At 29.1% G+C, this 21,305-nt stretch overlaps 3 protein-coding genes across 5 annotated transcripts in view; 2 read left to right on the top strand and 1 right to left on the bottom strand.

Moving 5' to 3' along the window:
• The first annotated feature begins 335 nt into the window (after window positions 1-335).
• LOC103573461 (solute carrier family 28 member 3) lies at window positions 336-5,691 on the top strand. Its single transcript, XM_053742861.1, has 11 exons — window positions 336-798; window positions 897-950; window positions 2,163-2,219; window positions 2,349-2,490; window positions 2,555-2,726; window positions 2,808-2,973; window positions 3,735-3,929; window positions 4,104-4,265; window positions 4,323-4,416; window positions 4,477-5,145; window positions 5,545-5,691. Exons 1-11 carry the CDS (start codon window positions 766-768, stop codon window positions 5,607-5,609), a joined length of 1,809 nt encoding a protein of 602 aa, XP_053598836.1. The 5' UTR covers window positions 336-765; the 3' UTR covers window positions 5,610-5,691.
• A 7-nt stretch (window positions 5,692-5,698) lies between these two features.
• Window positions 5,699-8,024, bottom strand: LOC103573460 (ceramide-1-phosphate transfer protein). The gene is made up of 4 exons (XM_008552559.2): window positions 7,854-8,024; window positions 7,519-7,727; window positions 7,279-7,454; window positions 5,699-6,133 (listed from the first exon to the last, which is right to left on the bottom strand). The coding sequence occupies exons 1-4, from the start codon at window positions 7,979-7,981 to the stop codon at window positions 6,011-6,013; spliced, it is 636 nt and encodes a 211-aa protein (XP_008550781.1). The 5' UTR covers window positions 7,982-8,024; the 3' UTR covers window positions 5,699-6,010.
• Window positions 8,025-9,786: 1,762 nt separating this feature from the next.
• Window positions 9,787-21,305, top strand: part of LOC103573459 (membralin) — a 30,288-nt gene continuing 18,769 nt past the window's right edge. The window contains exons 1-9 of one of the 3 annotated variants that reach the window (XM_053742860.1): window positions 9,787-9,841; window positions 11,115-11,670; window positions 11,734-11,969; window positions 12,316-12,529; window positions 12,610-12,754; window positions 13,056-13,299; window positions 13,558-13,648; window positions 15,361-15,418; window positions 16,894-16,977. In XM_053742860.1, coding sequence (XP_053598835.1) covers window positions 11,293-11,670; window positions 11,734-11,969; window positions 12,316-12,529; window positions 12,610-12,754; window positions 13,056-13,299; window positions 13,558-13,648; window positions 15,361-15,418; window positions 16,894-16,977 — 1,450 coding nt within the window. In that variant the 5' untranslated portion in view covers window positions 9,787-9,841; window positions 11,115-11,292. The other 2 variants (XM_014439695.2, XM_008552557.3) reach the window with 2 other exon arrangements.

The following is a 21,305-nucleotide window of genomic DNA, read 5'->3' as shown; positions in this document are numbered from 1 at the left end:
ATCTACACTACTAAAAACACCTTCCCCCACCTCACCCATTTTTGCAAAAAAAAAAAAAAAATTAAAAAATTCGAAGTCCAAAAACTGTCAAGTTTTTTTCCTCTATTATTTTAATCACGATAAATAAAATTGTCCTTGACATTATCGTGTTACGACACCCATTATTAAATTTGATTGCTATCTGAAAAAAAATCATAATTTTTATTTTCTATCGCAGGAAATTTCAAATATTTTATTTTAATTAATTAATTAATTATTAAATAAACAATTAAGACTAATAAATTTAAATAGTTTTGTTTACAATAGTTATTAAAATAAACATAAAATAATTTATATATATGTTATCTGAAGACGTCCAACGACATCTTGATGACGATATCGACGTTATAATATTTAAGTATCCAGTTGACGGATATCTTTCGTACGGCTAACAATTAAAAAATCCGTACGACTCTCAGTATTTTTTGAATTAATCAATGCATTAATTAATTAATTTTTTCGTGTCATAATTTGTGTACTTAAATTTTTTTTTTTTATTGAAAGTTATTTGTCATTTTTTTTAAATTTAAAAAGTGCAGTGAGTTGCTAAAGTGGTTACAGAACACGTGACACTTTAGATAGCATTGCAAATAAGAAATATTGATAGCAAGTCCATTAACCTGATATATATTTATGTAGAGTGTATTTGAATATAATAATTTTGTTTTTTTTTTAAAAAATATTTACGGTTATTTATAAATATTTATAGAGATTTTAGATTAAACAATGGCGGGAATTGCCAGTCCCGCTTTCTCTGAGGTAAAATTTGAATTTTATAAAAAATTAAATTTTGTTTTTATTTTAGATCTAATTTTTAATTGGAATTTTTATTTTATTTTATTTTTTTTTTGATTCAGGTGGAAAGAAAAATCAGTAGTCATAATTTGAGAATTTCAATTGACCTTAGTAAGGTAAAAAAAGTTAATTAGAAAAAAATTGGATTTTCTAGATCTGATTAATTAGTCTATTAGTTAGATCGATTAGATATTAATTAAGATTTCGAAGTAATTAGAATTGTTTCTAATTTCTTGGAAATTTTTAAAATAATTAGATCTAGATTTGATTAATTAGACGAATTAGAGTTAGATCCACTAGGTATTAGACATATTATTTCCAATCAATTAGATTCGTTTTTCAACAATTAAACTTCGTAAAAATTATATATTTTTAGTTCTAATTAATTAGACCCATCCAATAGCTAGATCCATTAAATATTAATTAGATAATTTCTTTTATATTTGACTTCTGTACAATTGACCAATTTTAGATCTAATTAATAGTAATCATACCCATGAAAAATTTATCTAATTTCTAATTAATAATTACTTGATCTAATTAATTAGATTTATCAACTAGATCCATTAACTATTAGACTTATTTTTTCAGTTCTAATCAATTAGACCAATTATTAAGATTTATTCAAAGTAGTTAAATTAAGCTCCAATTAATTGGATCTGTTTCTAATTAATTAGACTCATTTATCAACAAGATCTATTAACTATTAGACTCATTTTTCCAGTTCTTATCAATTAGACTATTAATGAGATTTATTCAATATTAATTAGATTAAGCTCCAATTAATTGGATCTAATTTTAAGTAATTGGATCCAACTTTCAGTCAAATCCATTGAATGTTAATTAAATGGATTTCTATCTAATGAAACTCCTTAACAATAAATTTTTTCACTCTAATTAATTAGAATTTATATTCTTCCAATAATTAGATCCAATACATAATCATCACATCTAATGCTAGTTAATTGGACGAATTTCTTCTTCTAATGGTTTCTTATATTTATACATTTTTTAAATTCTGATTAGTTAGATCCATTAATTGTTAATTGGACTAATTAGACCGATTTAAAAATTACTTAATCATGTCTAGTTCCAATATTTACTTTTATAAAATAATTTCGTTGATATTTTTTGGTAAATTTTAAGTTCATTTACGCTCCAATAGAAAATTCCATTTATTCTAATACGTGATAAAAAAAAATATTACTAACAACCTCGTAAATTTAATTATAAATTTTTCCTAGTAAAAATTAAAAAAAATAATTTATTGAAATACAATCATTGTAAAAATAATTAACATTAATAATTCATTTACTTTTATTTACAAGGAAAATAATCAAGACGGCGAACAAAAAAAATCGTACATCGAAAACATTGACAGTGAGGTAATCTTCAATAAATATTATCATATTATTTATATCTGATAATTTAATAATTTTTTTATCCTTCACAATCTGGCGCTTCGCTCTCATAAATTTTCCATTTTAAATATAAACAAATCATTTATTTTTTAGAATCATCAAAATTTTACGGAATCAAAATTACAAATATGGTTTTCGAACAAACAAGAAATTTATAAATATATTGGAATAATAGTAATAAATATTATAGTACTTACTTATCTGGTATTCGCAAGCTTATACTGGTCTAGGAACAGTAAGTCTTAAAAATAGAAATTTCATTTTTGAGAAAAATGTTTTTTTAAATATTTTTTTTTCAGACAATAATTGCGTATTTGAATGGTGTGACGGCTATGGAATGTTCTTACTACTGGTTTCTTTCACATACTTCAGTTTGTGTTACTACTTCATAATAAAAAAATATTTTTCCAACTCGATAAAATATATTTTCCGGCCATTTTGCAACTGCTTAGAGTCAATCAATCAAAAAAGGTTAACAAACTTTTAAATTTGATCATTATTGGTCTTAAGGACAGATAGAAAATAATAGTAAATTGATATGCATTATTTTAGATACGCATCATGTTCAATAAAAGTAATATTCTATTTAATTGTACTGGCGTCAGTGATAGTCTTTTTAATTAACGATACGATTGGGTCAAGAGATCGATTAATAAGCTGTGTTGGTTTGCTTGTTATGCTTTCTTTTGGTTTATTAATCTCAAAACATCCACGTAAGGTATTTATAATTTTCACACGTATTATTATTAAGCTTGTTGGCATCATTAGCCTTTGGCTCGTGATGCCAACATGCTTCTAATACCAACTTTTATACCAACTAGCCTAAGTAAGTCACCATTTACAACAATAAGCTTTCACTTACAGTGTTGGCATCATTAGCCTTTGGCTCGTGATGCCAACATGCCTCTAATACTTTTTCTATGCCAAGTCAACTAATTTAATTACCATCAAAAACACATGCGCTTGTAACAAAAGAGTGTTGGCATCAGTAGCCTTTGGCTCGTGATGCCAACATGTTTCCAATACCCTTTTAATACCAACTAGCCCAAGTTAGTCACTATTAACAACAAATGAGCTATTACTAAAAGTGTTGGCATCATTAACCTTTGGTTCGTGATGCCAACACACTTCCAAGAGCCATTCTATACCAATTAGCTTAAGAAAAGTCACCATTAACAACAAATGAGATTTCACTGACAGTGTTGGTATCATTAGCCTTTGGCTTATGATGCCAATATGCTTCTAATACCTTTTTTATACCATTTCAACTAATTTGCTTACCATTAAAAACAAATGAGCTTTAAACAAGAGGGTGTTGGCATCATTAACCTTTGGCTTGTGATGCCAAAATTTCTAAAATGGCTCATTCTTAGTCACTAGACTAATAAACGAATTATTAATAACGTTTAAGTGACTAAAATTCTTCATGTTTAAGTGATTACATATTTTTTCTATCATTATTTATTGGTTAATATTTAGATTAATTGGAGGCCCGTGATTTGGGGCCTGATATTACAATTTGGGTTCGGATTATTAACCATACGTTGGTCAGTCGGCAGATTGATGTTCCAATGCATTTCAGGCAAAGTCGCTAAATTTTTGAATTACGCTGAAAGTGGGTCTAAGTTTGTTTTCTCTGACCACCTTGTCGATGCCAAAGTTTTTGCCTTTTCCGTAAGTTTATCTGCAGTATTATCTACAATAAATGTATTATTCAACTTCCATGGGTGCTAAAATAGTAATCCGCTACTCAGAACGGGCTTTCGACGTTTGTTGGCATCACGAGCCGAAGGCTCATGCTACCAACCCACGTCCAAATTCCCATTTAATGACTAATTCATGTTGTAGGCACTACCAGTGATATTTTTCTTCAGTTTTATTATTCAAATTTTGTACTACCTGGGTGCCATGCAATGGATTATTTTGAAATTAGGCTGGGCATTGCATGCAGTAATGGGTACCACTGTTTGCGAGTCTCTTAATGCCGCGGCCAATACTTTTCTCGGAATGGTAAGCTCTCCCTTTAGATATTAATTGATTAATTAATAGCAATTAATTATTTTATAGACAGAATCTCCGTTATTGATAAAACCATATATTACTAAATTAACGTCATCAGAAATTCATTCAGTGATGTGTTCCGGTTTCGCTTCAGTCTCTGGTTAGTCCTAACTTTAACGAATCGTATTTTCAAAAAATTAACTGACAAAAATAATTATAGGAACCGTATTAGCAGCATACATAAGTTTTGGCGCCCAACCATCGCATTTGATAACGGCCTCACTGATGGCAGCGCCAGCTTCACTGTCCTTTTCTAAACTGCTTTACCCCGAAACGGAAAAGAGTCAAACGACATTTAAAAACATACCGATGCAAAAATCTGAGGACACTAGTGTAATGGACGCGGCAACAAAGGGTGCCATGGCAGGGATTCCGTTAGTTTTGGGAATAATCGCGAATATCGTCGCATTCGTGTCGTTTATATCTTTTTTCAACGCCATTTTGTCGTGGCTCGGGGGGCTGGTAGGCTTCGCAGATTTGACATTCGAATTCTTGTTATCGCGGGCATTCATGCCCCTGAGTTGGATCATCGGAGTGCCTTGGGACCAGTGCGAGGATGTGGGAACTCTTATTGGGCTAAAGACTGTTGTCAATGAGTTTGTGGCCTATCAGAAGCTGGGCGAGTTGAAGAAATTGGGAAAGTTGACGCCACGGGTTGAGGGCATAGCAACTTTTGCTATTTGTGGGTTCGCTAATCCGGGGTCTGTTGGAATTATGATGGGCGGGTTGGGAGCTCTGGCGCCCGAAAAAAGGGAACAGATTGCTGCAGTTGCTATTAGAGCTTTTATTGGAGGGTCTATTGTTTGCTTCATGTCAGCTTCTATTGCTGGTAAGTTAATAGATTTAATTTTGGTACGAGTCATATTAATCAAGCTGAAAGAGATAAATAACAAATAAATAAAAATAACACTAATCAGATCTAATTAATTAGCAACAATTCTGATTATAATTAGATCTCATTAATTAGAAAAAAGTACACTGATTTATCAAACTAAAAGTACATTTAATAAATTAATAGTAAGACAGAAATTTATAAGTTGTCGCAATAATTAGTATCAGATCTGATTCATTAGAAATTGGAATAATAGATCTATTTAGCTGGAATTTTTTTAAAGTTCTCATACTTGTCAAGTAGCTCATTAAAAAAAATTCTAATTAATTAGATAAGATGTTTCAAGTTTTAAATTAAATTTATTAAATCACATTTTACGAATTTTTTTTTTCTTAGGAATGCTTATGAATGATGACTTCCTCCATTCATTGGAATCCAATAGAACATTGTCGAGTTTTTAATTTTAGTACCAGTACTTAAAATAACTGCAAATTATCATCATAACAAATATGGATACTTAAGAAAAAAAAAAAAAAAAAAAAACACAAAATTGATAAGTTTGTAAATTAATTTATATTGCCAATAATCCCGCTTTTTTTATCACATACATCGCTTATAACAATAACGCAAACATTTATGATTTTTTTTAATTTTATAAGCCATAAATAAATTACGTATAATAAATACAAGTTGTAAGTTTTTTTTTCTATTCTGCTGGAATGGTTTATTTTTGTGTAAAAATATCAAATAAAAGTGGTATTAATTTTTATGTGTTTTTATCTTAATCTTTATGGTTCAGTTTATCACTGCCGTGTCAAGTAGTTTTTCTTTTAATTTAATTTAAGTTGCTATGTGTTTACACTTAGTGTAGATTATGAAGATCATTAAATTCGTAGAGATTATGAGTACGATTAAATACGTCGGCAGTTACTTCCAACATTTTTGGTAGCACATCAACATTACGTTGAACATGTTCTCCACATACCTAAAAACATTAATTGATAATAAATTGGTTAATTTGTTTAATAGTATTGTCTTAAGAAGTCGAGGAACTAAATTTGAAAATTCGACTTGATAGCAGCCAATAGAAAAATAAATTTATGGTTTCCTAACAAAATTATCTGCGACTGAATATCTATGACAAAATATCTGTAGCAAAAATATCCGAAAATGAATGTAAAAAACAAAAGGTCATTTGCCAGCCGAAATGGGAGTAGATTTCGCCTTATTAAGTTATTTTAATCTTTTAAATGAACAACCGAAAAATCATGATAATATATGATGAACAATACATTATAGAGAATGATATTATTAAAATATGTGAAAAGAATATAGTGTATTATTATTAGGCATATCATTAATCATAATTAAAATTGTACGACTCATAACGCAACGCATTAGAGAGTAACTTACTATTATTCTTGTTTTTGATATATCATAATATTTATATACTTTCAATGAAACAAAATTGGATATAACCCTTAAATAACATGTTTTAATATATAACATGTTATATAGCAGAAATACGAATTCAAATAGAATCATGAATTTAGGGGAAGGGGGGGGGGCTGAAGAAATGAGGGCTTCTGTTTCGGGTCAAAATGGACCCCTTAAATTTTGGGGTCCATTTTTCTCGCCTCCCCTACTAAAAATTTTAAAAAGTAGTGCAGTATCTGAATTTCGAAAATTTTAATGAATAACTCATAAAATGCTAAAATTTTTGAAAACTTGCCTCACGAGGACCAATACAATAGTTAGATTTTTATTAAATCAAATAATCTAAAGAAATATCATTCAATGATATTTTTCTGGTTTTTTATGGGTTCGCAACAGTAAAATTGAAAAAATAAAAAATTTTTGAGTCGGGTCTCATAACTAAATATAATATATGAAAATATGTCTGATTGTCATCTATCAGAATAGCATACACCCGAATTTTCCAAAAATAAACACATCGACTAAAAAAATCGTGACGTAAAGATTCAAAATTCATGGAACGCATTATAAAAGTGATTTTCGCGAAAAATTCCTTATATTCACACCCAGAACGGGTTATAATTCAACAACTAATTTCTAAAGATTATTTATTTTTGTGTAGTGTATCATTTTGCCCAAATCTCCCTGAATTACCTTTTTAAATAAAACTTCTCTAGTAGGCATCGTGTACATGGCAACAATAGCAGCTTTTCTAATAACCCATGGATGATGTTTCGCTAGTGTTTTATTGTAAGCATCCTGGCAACAATTACTCGTCTTATCCACGTCTTTCAAGTCACCCAACTGCCTCAAGAATTCGCGGATAAAATCTAGAAAAGCAATTCTTTAAATTACTACACAAAACTAAAAGTTTTAAAAACAAAGAAAAACTACCCAGCCCGCGGTGCAATCGCAGCAGCGTCCTTGAACCATTGGTACAGTCATTTTTTTCCAGCAATTTACTGTCCTTTTCATAGTCAATCATTGACTTGATCGATCGATAATTGTCATTATCTTTGATCAGCAATTCATTTAACGCGTCGATCTTCTGCTTCAAATCCGAGGACACGAAACTGAATACACTTCCCATCAGCTGGAAAAATCTGTAAACAATAATGATGATTATCAACAATGAACAGGTGACGTGACAGAGATCCGCATTGAAAACAATTCAGTCATTTACAAAAAAAATAACAATAATAGTAATAATTAATACACAGGAAATTTACTTGTAAAGTTCATTGTAAGCTTCCAGATATAATTTGATATCGACATCATCCTCATTAATTAACGCACGGTCGAAATTATCATGGACTATTCTTAAGTCAAAGAATGTCAAGTCTGGAGCTTCGGCCATGTTTAAACACTACCGACGTCACTGTGTTATGTGGTGCTGCCAGAACGTGCGATATTTTTACCCCTTCCCGAGCGCCGTGCGCGCGGTGCACAAATGCAATTTTGTCCATCGGTGTGTCGGGAAACCGAAAGAAGCCGAGAGAAACCGAGCGCTGTAGACAAGCGGAGGAGAAATATTGTCCCCACCATGCGTCGTTTCATACCCGCTCAGAGTTGGGTGTTCAAATCCGCACTCGAATTTGATTTTTTTTTTTTTTTTTTATTATTTTTTAACGTAATAAATTTTTAAATAATTATTTGTTCGAATTTTTTAATTAACTGATAATTAAAAATTTTTTGAACAAATTTAAATTGCTGTAAAATGGATAAATAAATGTTAAAACATAATCCTCTCATTATATTTTTATTTAATAATAAATTTTAGATTATTAGTTGTAATTTTAATTAATAATTATTATTAAAAGTCATTTATTATTAATAATAGTTATTACGGTCAGTTGATACTCAGCAATCGACTTTGCGATTCTCTCTGGCCCCCCACTCTAACAAGAATTTCATCCATATTCTTGTTCGATATTCTTATTCTTGTTCTTGTTCGATATTCGATATTAATTTCATCGATATTTCGGACGAATTTTGGATTTTTTAGGTGGTTCAAAGGCGAGTCTGCCAAAGATACGTCCCAGCGTGTTCCCGAGATCATTTCCTAATAATAAGCACCTCGGAAATTCCAAATTTTATATTCAGCCATGACCTACATTTCGATTGAACCGAAAAACGTTGATTTTTTCGATGTTTCGGACTAATTTTTTATATTTTTGGGTGCATTTATTTTCACAAACTGTTAAAATATTATTTTACCACTCGTACTCTATAACTGTCAAATTATTCTTTTCCATTACTCAATTTTTCTAATAATCTATTCAAATAAATAAAAAAACATACATAACCCGCTAAAGTTTTTAGCGAATAAATTTTTCAACTTTTATGTGAAAGTTTGTAATTTTTTTACCAACTTGTCAGCATTTAAAAAACAAAAAATAATTGTAATTTTATTATTTATTTGTAGATAACCCTAGAATTGCGACCAATCACATGTTTAAGTATTTGAATTATTGATACAACGTGGCGAGTATATAATTACCGAGACAAATAAATTTTAATAAAATTATTAAATTTCAATTTTGAAATTTAGCGCTGTTGGCGCCACTGCGCGTTTCACTATTCATTCTTGTTTGAGTGGGGGGCCAGAGAGAAACCTGTGCGAATTTAGCGTCTCATCGAAGAAATTGCGAAATCAAAATGACCTGGATTGATAGGTCGACGTTAGGTCCGTATAGGTCAACCAAAATTATCGTTAGGTCCCCTATAGTTTTTTTTATAAATAATTTTTGAAATTTTGCAAAAAAAAAATTTCATTTTAGCACCTCATTCAGAAAGAAACCAATAAATTTGATCATTTTTGCATTCCTTATCATTAGGTCCGTATTGGTCTTTAGTTTTTCATGCTAAAATGAAATATTTGTTTTTGCAAAATTTCAAAAATTATTTATAAAAAAAACTATAGGGGACCTAACGATAATTTTGGTGGACCTATACGGACCTAACGTAGACCTATCAATTCAGGTCATTTTGATTTGGCAATTCCTTCAATGAGACGCTAAATTCGCACAAGTGGCGGTCTCGGCCTTCTAATCGAAAATCAACTTGACGTTCATTTTTCCCGCCTCTAGCTGTAAAACTATTGTCCGATAAAGTGGAAATGTTGTTATCGACATCCGTAGTCATATTATATTCTCTCCCAACATCACGCCGCCAGGTGGAAATCTTAAAAAGTGGGAATTTGCTTCACTCTCCCCAGGTAAACCCATAGAGGAATCAGTTTTTTTGGTAAAATGTCGCGCTAGAATATAGATTATCATAAAAAATATAGATTATCTGAACTGTGATGGTTAATAAAACCATTATAAAAAAAAAACAGTGTAGTTATTTGTTTTTCAAGTTCCAACCTCCAAGTTTTTACATCCTCTTTAACGACGTCGGCACTCAGTAAATTATACAGCTGGCACAATCGCGAAATTGCACCATACAGTTCACTAATGAAAAGTGCGTGTGTGTGTTCTGTGTGTGTGTGTCAAAATTGAAAACGGTCAAAACACTGAGCAATGAGACCCCATTATTTCTCTCTTGTATTTAAACATCTATTACATTGATGTTTTTTTGTAAATAATAACAATAACTTTCACTTATTGGCAACGTCTTTCTCCAGTAATTACACTAACAATAATAACAATAACAACATCAACAACAACAAGTTCTTAGTAATCATCTGTGTATAATAATAATCATTTTTAATATTACTAATAAATAAATGTATATATATATTGTATACAATGTAAGTAATATTAATCTAACGATGACAATTAATTTTTAATTATTGATTTTATTTTTAAAATATGGTGTCGAAATGCGGGACATTTTTATTGATATTCAAAAATTTTTGTTTTAGTATTTAATTTTATTTCGTTATTGAAAAAAATTTTTAAAAATAATAATTATTATTAATTAATGATATTAATATTACAATTTAATTCAATGCTTGTTTTTATTACGTAACTTTACTGACACTTTCTATTCACGTACTTTTTTTTTTCTATAAGTAAACTACAAAAATAACCCATATGTTAAATTTAAAAAAATAAATTTTTTAAATTTGTCAGTACAAACTTATAGAATATTTTAGTTATTGATTAGAGGTTAAGTGTCTCGAGTTCTCTTCTACCTGCTCTTTTATTTTATTAACAATCGTTATATATTTTATTAAAGTTTTATTAGTTTATTGTTTTAATTTTCTGGTAAATTCTTTTCTATTTAATGACCCGCGGCAACAAAATTTGTCATGACAAAAAAAAAAAATAATTTAGACAGTTCTCGAAAGAAACGTTAGTTAATTAGAGAATATATAAATATTAATATATATGTATATCATGAGTCATTGAAACAAAGTCAATAATTCATGACAATTTCAATAGCTTTGCAATTCAATTTTAAAAAATTTTTGATTATCTGTACACGTGTATTTTTATTTTTACTTTTTTTTTAAATACTTTAATGAAATATTCATTCTGTTGCAGGTCTAATAATTTGAAGCAGATACAATTGATTTGTTGAAATGCTTAATATAAAATGTAAAGTTACATTTTGTAAAAATAAAAAATTTCATTAATTATCACGCACATTTTATTGTAATATTTATTATTACAATTTATCTGAAGATTATTTCAAAATAAAGATTACATTTAAATATTTAAAATGTCAGCGGCAGATGTGTCTATTGCTGCTCCACCATTAAATAATAATAATAATAATAATAATAATAATAATAATAATAATGTTACGAATAATAATATTAATAATAACAATAATATAACGAATAATAATAATATTAATAATAATAATAATAATAACATAAACAATAGTCAGAATGGAGGAGTTACAGATAATCATAGCTTAGCAGGAGCAATTGCTCCAGGTTTAATGAATCGAGCTAGAAATAATAACAATCAAAATGCATTGTATCACATGAGAGATAGACTTTTTCACGCTTTATTTATAAAAGCTGCGTTAGCTTATGCTCGAACATTTCCTAAACCTGTAAGAAGATTTATAGAGTTTATAGTTTTGTTAAAGGTAATTCATTTTTTATTTTATTTACCACGAGTTATTGTTATTAATGTTTTCATATTTTTTTAGGCAATAATGGCGTTTTTTGTAATGGCATATATTCACATAGTATTTTCACGTGCACCGACCAATTGTTTGGAACATATAAGAGATGAGTGGCCACGTGATGGTATTCTAAGAGTTGAAATCCTAAGGAATGGAGCTGAAGACTACAGTATAGAAAAAAGTTACGCTAAAGAAGAAAAATTACGACAAGAAAAAGTTGATGATTTAACTAGCGTTCTTGGGATACTACAAAGAGATGGGTAATAATAATACATATAGAGAAATTTTTAGTAAAAATTATCAACAAAATATGATACTGTGAGGACATGTGGAAAAATATAATACTCGACTGCATTCTAGATAACAAAATGATGTCTTTATGATTTCTGAATGACTTCCTATTTATAATTTGGACGTCTCTTTATTCTCAAAGAGTTTTTTTTTCTCACTTTGCAAATAAGACTTCAGTATGAATTTACCATGACGTCTTAAGTTTTATTTACCATGTCCTTACAGTACCAAAATTTATAAGTAATTTTCATTCAAAAATTATCTGCGTGTAATATTAATATTAATTTTCTATGTGCATATATTTTTTTCTTTTAGATTTATAAATATTGAACCTTCGGCTGTAGATGAAGAACGAATTCCCGAAAGTAATAATGAAAAACCCAACACTAAATTGAATGATGATGATGTCGTTGAAGCAGCTACGGTTTCAGAATTACCAAGTAAAAATTTGAATATTACTAATGCAAGCATGAGTCCTTCATTATCGACTAATTTGTGGAGCAATAAATTTCTTAGCGCATCATCAGATGTAAGATCATTATTTTTTAAAAATAAATTAAAGTCATTGTGGAATACAGTAAATTTTTGAGTAATTCATTTTATTTTCAGGATCAGGATATTGTCACAACAACAACAATAATTAAATTAGAAAACTCTACAAATCAGACTGTTAATTCTGATTTCAGTGTCGATAAAAATATCATTCAGCCTTTAAAGGATCATGTGCCTAAAGTAGAAAAATTAGTTAGAGCAGGTGAGTTTTTTCTATAATAATATATTTATTTTTCTGTCATTTATTGTTATATTTTTATGATGAGTTTATTGATTATATATTTACTTTTACAAATTTATTTCAACAACAACAATAATAATAAAAAAAAAAGGATCTATTTATTTATTTAATTAAATTCGAAATAATTATCTCGCTGACAAAGCGAATGTATATATAAGATAATACAATCAGTAAATTTGTTAAGGAAAATAGTATAAATGGGTGCAGAAAGCTACGAATATTGTTTGAATTAACTTAGTAACTTTCTTTGAGTATGAATTAGTATTTCCAGAAGATGAATACATCGTCGAGTATTCATTGGAATATGGCTTTCTACGATTGTCTCCAGCGGTACGTCAAAGACTTAACATCCCTGTTAAAATAGTTACGTTGGATCCGCAAAATGATAAATGTTTCGGTGATGCATTTTCGAGACTTATTCTTGATGAATTGCTTGGTTACGATGATCTTCTTATGGCAAGCATCAAAACTTTGGCTGAACATGAAGACAATAAAGGATTTTTACGGTTATTATTTTATTTACAATGTGCCAGTGTTAAAAAAAATTCGTGGTAGAAAAGTTCATATCAGGAACTTTTAGATTTGACACTTTTGAACTTTGAGTTGATCGTTTACTAAACTTTGAACTCAAAGTTAAAAATTGTCGCAAATTTGACAGTTTACTGTCATGATCTTTTTCGGAACGATAATTTTCCATATGGGTATTTATATTTATATTATTAGCATACAACTATTTACTAATTATGATTTATTTATACTTACAGAAATGTTGTAACTGGGGAACACTATCGTTTTGTCAGCATGTGGATGGCTCGGACTTCCTATCTTGCTGCGTTTTTTATTATGCTGGTTTTTGTAAGTATTTAATTATTATCGTTAAAGTAATTAATTGTATTATTGTGATATTCTATAAAAATAATGGTCGAAATAAAAAAAAAAAAGGACGAGGTAGATTAAATATTATTAGACATCACATGGACGATTGATACGCAAAGGTTTAAATCAAACGGTTTTTTTTATTTTTATTTTTGCCATGAATCCACACAGCAATGTCGGGAAACGTAAGAGGATATGGCAATCAATTCAAACTAACCGCCCACCTCCCGTTGCCTAGGAGGTTGGTCATGGGTAGTGGTGGATGATAGAGAGAAGGGAGGTAAAATCCCAGCTTGTTGGTGCTCTTTTGACCCCATACTTGCGACCCTCTGGTGAGAGTTGAACCGCTCGTGTATAAATCAACGTTATTAGGGGGCATCATATTCGTCGTCGCGAGCCCCAAGCTGGTCATTTCGTATCAAATTATCGTGAAATATGCGCGAGCCTGACGCCAACGAGGCTCGAGATAGAAAAATTTTTTTTTAAAAATACATAATAATAAATAATAACCAAGTTGGGATGTTTGATGCTTTTGAATAAATTTTACTTTTATTTATTTAAAATACAATAATAATAATAACAATAATAGTACGAGTTATCAAAGTAGTCTGAACATGAATCGTATCGTAATGATAAATGTCACCACAATCCCTGTTGGGGATAAATAGTTAGCTGTTAGTTTGTGTCGTGTGTCAATCCACGTGAGTTTCAAACTCTCTGTACACGGTTTGCTAGTTGGTAGTTTATTTCTATCGGTCACGTGGCTTTGACTGTCGTCAATCCTCCAGTCTTTTCGTCATGCACCTTTTATACCTCGTATTACGTTTGTAACAGCTTTTAATTTTTTTTTTTTTTTTTTTTTATTTTCATTTTCGGTTTTCGTTTTTTGTTTTTCCTCGTCCTTTTTGCTGTTTTATTTTTATATTCATTATTTTTTTTTCACTTTTATCATGTACATGCATGTGATACCACTATAACTTTTGCAATAAAATGTTCATTTTTTTTTTTTTTTTACACAAGCACTTGGTAGTATTTGTAAAAAAAAAAAATCAATGATATCAATTTGCCAAAAGCTGGAAACTAGTTTACACTAACAAACAAATCGATTTCTATGTTATTTTTATTTATTATATTTGACATATTTTTTCATTTTTAACTTTTTTATTCTTCAGTTATCGTGATCTATTGATTTTAAATATTTCAGCAAAATATATTTCACCAGAAAAACTTTAAGTTATTATGCAAAACTTGAATATATTTTATTTCCAATAATAATATTAACAATTTGTTGAATTAACTTGAATTTAAAATTATTAATCGTTAGTTGAACGGATGAATAGTTTTTATATGACTCGAAGGACTGGATGTTAGCTGCTGAGAATAACAGATTATCCAACGTAGGGCGACAGGTGCCTATTCAATTCGCGTTGCTCGCAATTCAATTGTATTATTCGTTTCACCCGGAAACCGATAGTACCGGTGAGAGCAGCTTGCAATTTGTCACTAGCAATGCCGGGTCGGAGTTAACGAAATGAAATTGTTCTTTATTTCAAAATCTCCTTCAAATTGCTATAGGAATCTTAGTATTTATTCATTATTTCAATACTAAAATACTTAATATTGTCGATATATACAATAACTTATTTAAAAATATAAATTTTTGAATTTATGTTGCATATTATTTGTTTCAGACCGTGTCGATTTCAATGCTCTTGAGATATTCACATCATCAAATATTTGTTTTTATTGGTGAGTATTGCAGTTAATAAATTCAATATATTATATTAACTTGCTTCTAAGAAATTGTTTAGGGTTAATACTCTTAAAATTTATCTATCTAGCCGATTTTTGGAGCGGATTCTCAAAACATTTTAAACTAAAAAATTTTCACATGATTTGAAAAATGAAAAATAATCTCTTTTTTTGAGTCACTCAACTATTTTTTAATTTATCATTAATTATTTAAACTTTTAAGTAATTCTTATCACGCGGTATATAATAAAATGCTTGATCATCGCTATTGTTAGTATCTACAATAAATTTACAGTAAAAATTGCACGAAAATAGATGTTATTATGAAATAGAGTATATTAATAATTATTATTAAGTGGGATGGTTATTTTAGTTGGATTTGGTATTTGGTTGTTTTGTAAAATTGGTCTAGTACATTGGCCTGAAGCAAATAGTGGAACGCGTTAAGCAAAAGCTGGAAGAAATTGTGGTAGAAAAATGGACAGTAAAGGTAAAATGGCTGTCTCGGTTAATTTTGTTAGCGTCTATTTCTCTCCGGTAAACATGGGCTGGCCAGTGACATTCGAGCTTGTATCTCTTCGTTGATGCGCTATTTAAAAAAAAATAAAAATGTATATATATATATATATAAAGGTACTTTGGCTTTTGTTTTCCATCCAGGGAATTATGAAAAATTGGTTTTTAAAACGTAGCAGTGACTCTTGGGTCGTTATATATTCCCTCAGAGTAAGGTAAGTAAATACTTTTTCTACTTCTTGTCCTCGGCTGGTCATTAATCTTCACACCAATTTTTATTTTTTTCATTAAATAAATTGCTGGATCATTTTTTTTTTTAAATTTATTTAATTAAATTATTTAATATTAAAACCTTTGATGTTTATTTATTTTAAATTCAATTTTTTAATGTTGAGTTTATAAAAATAAAATAAACAAAAATGAGGATAAGTTGAAACGACAAGTGGGTTTAAATAATATTGATAATAATAAAGTATTAACCCAAGTGTAAAAGAGAAAGAAGAAAAAGTTTTAATAACTAGCACGTCTTAAAAGTTACTGGACAGTAAGTTAAAATCTAAAATTCATTAAAACGCCACATAGATGAGGCGGTAAAGAAAAAAAGTAAATAAAAAAATAGTGACGTGAGTTTTCTTTGCATAAAGAAGCTAGCTGCTCTGGGATTGGCTAAGTTCTATTGGGGGCCAACTAGAAAACTCCTACGACTTGGGGTGTATATTAAATGTCTACAAGAAAATATGTACGTAAAAGTTGTCTCGGTAATAGCTAGAGAAATTTGAATCAAGATCGAGCCCGTCACCAAGTTTTATTAGCATCTTCTTTTCGTATTTCGTTACAAGACTTGCCAGACTTTTAAATAACTAGACTTTTTTTATTCATTATTAACTTGCCATAATTTACACTGATAATTATTTAATTTCATAATAAACACACTTTTATTTTTTTTTCTGTTACAGTTGATTTGTTTCAAATGCTTGAATTCAATGTAACGGCGTCATTTCCAGCAGCGTCATTGTTGGTCGTAATTTTGGCTCTTGTTGGTAAGTTTACTATTTATTCATCTTTTTAAATTTCCCACTATGAAATTTTTAAATTTGAAAAAAAAAAGGCGTAAGTTATTGGTTACTGTTCGATTTTCGAAAATCGAATTTTTATCAGATATCGACTTTTTGAGCTCTTAGGAAACCGTTTTTTGAGCTTAAAAATTTACAGATAAAATTTTTGAGCTCTCTGAGCTGTGAAATTATCTGATTAGACATCGTCGGCTCTATTATTTTCAAATGATACCAGTAATATATCGATTTCGATAAAAAAAATTTAATAATTTAATATTGAACAATTGATTTCTACATATATAGATTTATTATTAATTAATGATAACAAAAAGGGTATCCTCTACATCAACGACATCCATCATGATATCTTGTTAATTACTATAATCTTGTTTCTCTATTGCATTGAACAGAGTTTATGATATATAATTCGTTGCACTCGAACGTGTTTGTGTGGAGTTTAATCACATAAACTAAGTACAGTATGAGGAATAGTTAATGAAAGTGTTTAACAGCAAATGCGTTCAAATTTTATCATACATTTAATCCTAAAATTAAACCAACCGGATAATTTATAGCTGTTTAAGAATATTTATACGAGTACATTACAAAGTTTCATAAATAACAATAATAATAATTAAAATTTAAATGTTTATTTATATAAAAGCTAGTGTGAATAGTTATTCAAAATTAAATGTGCACATTTGATGCCTAAATTGCGAGAAAATGTGCTGGTGTCACCCTTAGTACTCTTGTTTTTCAACCGTCACAAATACACCAGTGAAAATTCAACCCCCTTTTTAACGCGTTCCGACGTAACCAACCAACTGTAAAATATTAAAGAGCTTTTTACTAAATCAGTGGCGCCGGCATGACTTTGGCTCAGTTACAAAGCTCATTGGTCAGGACGGTTAACCCAGGGATTTTGCATAAATTTCTGATGAACGCGCAACAGTTGGGTTGTCGTCCTGTTCCATTTTCATTTACCAATTCTCTGTTGCCCATTTTCATTTCCTCTTTTTAATTTTAACATATTTGATATACGTTTTTTTCCTATTTCTTTCCTTTTATTTTCATTATCTTTTTAAACAGTTTTTTTTCTTACAATTCCAACAAAACTCTAGGATTTTTAAAAATCAAAAGCTGATGCTGACAAATACCTCAAGTATCACATGATACTTTGTAGCTTTGAGTCCCTCCCTCTTTTTTATCTATAAATGATGACACTTATTTTTTATATTTTTATGTATATTGTTCGTTTGTGGCTTATGAAAACTATGAAAAAGCTTTTTGTGATCGAAATAAAAATTCTTCTTTGGGATTGGTCTTGATTTTAAAAAGAGTCTTCATGTTAGGTTCATTATCAAAGCAATCGTTTAGTGGAGTAAGAAAATCCATCTAAATTCTCATTCGTCGATTCTAAGGTCCGGCGACCCGGTTAAAAAATCAATCTTCTAAGTGCTCTTACATTGGTTTAAGTGAATTTACCAGTTCACTAGGGATAAAATCGGGTTACGTGTGGTAATGTTGCTGCTACTGCTACTTCTGTTACTGTATATATTCAATGTAAGTCTGCACCCCATCCGTTTAGAGGAAACAAGCCTCAACTATCAGTTGAATTTCCACTGCTTCTTACACTTGATCGTAGATATTGGTCGGAAATCGAAATAGATAATTTAAACTTCTATATTTATACTACTTTTTTTTTACATATTTTTCCTTTTTTTTAAACAAACTTATTGCATAACATCATTATTTTTAATGATATATTTCGATCATTGTGGAGATTTAGTACTCATTATTATCGAATTAATATTATCAGTTAAAATCAGTTTATATAATTTCGGGTATTTCATTTTTAGTAAATAATTTAATTAAAATAATAAATAATTGATTACATGTATAATTAGACGCAGTGATATTTTTTCGTGACATGAAATAATTTATTGTAGATTTAATAATTTTTCGATAAGAAAATGTAATATTTTTTAGAGTATAGCCACTAGTTGCTTTCGGATGTGACCAACATGTCAACAAAAGTGGCAAATTTCCTGGTGAAATCAGCAGTTGTCATGTAGCCAAGTAGGGTTGGTCGGTTTATACCAAGTAAAGGCAAACCGGGCTACATAGGATATAGTAAAAGAGCAGGGTGAGGTACCTTGAGGAAGTTGTTATCTGAAGTAATGGGTTCCGGTTCCTGTGTCGCTTCCTGCTCTTCATCCGTCATCTCATTCTCCTGCTAGACGAATCTCAGTTTTCGACTGTCGCTTTCTCGAGTCTTATCTCTATTCCATCTCTCACTAAGATGACAACAATATATATCTGTATTCAAATAAATTTATTACATTTTTTTTTCTCTATTATTATTATTATTATTATTATTTAATACAATGGAGAGAAAAAAAATAATTCATTTTTAAAATCCAGTATAATTTTTCTGAAAGCGAATTTATAAAAAAATATATTTGATAAATTTTATCGAAAATAAGATTATCGAGTCTAGGATTTTTATGTAAAAAAGGTAGAGTGGTCGAGCGTGAAAGAAAGTTGGGTAGGGTCCTTGGCTTAACTTAGTGAGAAAATACCCGACTAGTATGCATTTAAACGGGTGCATTAGCTTTCCTGTTATCCAAGCGTTACGAGAACATCTCGGACGCCATCATTGTGATTCATACGTCTAGAAATGCCCAGTATAATATTTATTTAAAACTGTAGTAATAGTCCTAAAATTTTATAATTTAAAAATAGCGAAATTTTTTGTAAATTTCACCATGAGGACAAATGCCAAAGATTTATATGAAATCTACTAAAATGATACGTAAAGGATGAATTAATTATATAATACGAAAATAATTTTAGCCCTATTACACTTTTTAATGTTTCATTTAAGTCAAAAAAATAATTGATAAAAATATATAACCGAATGCAGATGGCGTCTGATCAAGAAACTAATTATCTTTTGGCACACCCTCAATTGTTGGCTCATTCATTTTTCCCGTCAAGAGCTCGACTTTTTTTTCTTTATTTTTCTTTTTCTTTGTTTTTAGCTTTTTACTCTTTGTTAATTTTCTTTAGATTAATATAGTACTGTACAAAATGAGTTTTTTTTTTTTTTATATCAGTTTCGCCAAGAATAATTTTACTTAACATGATTTTAAAAAAGTTGCTAAATGAACTATCCAAAGATGAATAGGTGGTAAAAAAAAAATTAGCAAATTCATTAATACTAATTAACAGTGCGTTTCAAGATAAATATTTACACTTTTCTGACTATAGTAGTTGTCCCTCGGTATCCATATTTTTTTTTATCTCTACTCAATGCTACACAATTTAGCGGTATCATTAAAATTCATTAAAGAACACGCTCGTAGTCTCTAGTGTTTTCTGATGCGATGTTCTCGTCCTGTTGATAATTTTATTTTATTTTTTTTATTTTAATTAACGAATTTTTAAATTGAATTAATTCTACTAATTTATAAAAAATAAAATTAAAATTAGGAGTATAAAATCTAATAAATTTTTATTTTTATCGAAAAATGTTGAAGTAAAATCAATTGGTGTAAAAATCGTATATTTTTTTTTTGTTAAAAATATTATTGTGTTGTAGACAATAATAGTAAAATCATTAAAACCGTAAAGTTGTATTCGTAAAATAATGGTGCATGTCGATGTTAAATTTACAGGAGTTTAATCCATGGTGTGGTGCATCGATTTAATTGCTTGGGAGAGTTATTCGATTAATAGACAGGGTTTCAGGTCAAATAAGCTGAAAAACGTCGATAACACCCGGGTTTATGTTTCGGAATGTTATGTGTTTTTATGATACTTTTAATTTTATTATTTTATTATAAATAGAGTACCGTGTTTTTAATATTTATTATTATAATAACTTTGTTTATAAAACTATATTAGGTATTATCTTATTCATTATTGTAATAAAAATAATAATTATTTATGTAAAAAAATGGTGAGAGTAGAGTTGAAGCTGAAGCTGGAGATGGATACAAAGAGGGATGAGGTTTTTATGTATTTAGGTTGTATATTTGTATATCTGTCTGCGGTTTCATAACTTACCAATGGTAATACCGATTTAAAAATGCGGTTTATTTTAGTAAACAAAGTATGGTTTTTTCGTTAAAATATTATAAACGTTATTTATTATTTTTAGTTTTTATTACCCGAAATAGAGAGTGTAGATAATAATAGTAATAATAAAAAACAAAAAAAAAATCAATCGGCTGTGAGATAGAATGACAAAGTTACCCGTATAAATTTCCGATTAGTATTGAGGTTGCGAAGGGCGTTGGGATTCTCCA

The sequence above is a fragment of the Microplitis demolitor genome, chromosome 2 (genome assembly GCF_026212275.2).
Source record: "Microplitis demolitor isolate Queensland-Clemson2020A chromosome 2, iyMicDemo2.1a, whole genome shotgun sequence".
In the NCBI taxonomy this organism is placed as follows: domain Eukaryota; kingdom Metazoa; phylum Arthropoda; class Insecta; order Hymenoptera; family Braconidae; genus Microplitis; species Microplitis demolitor.
This window is presented reverse-complemented; position numbering and strand designations above follow the sequence as displayed.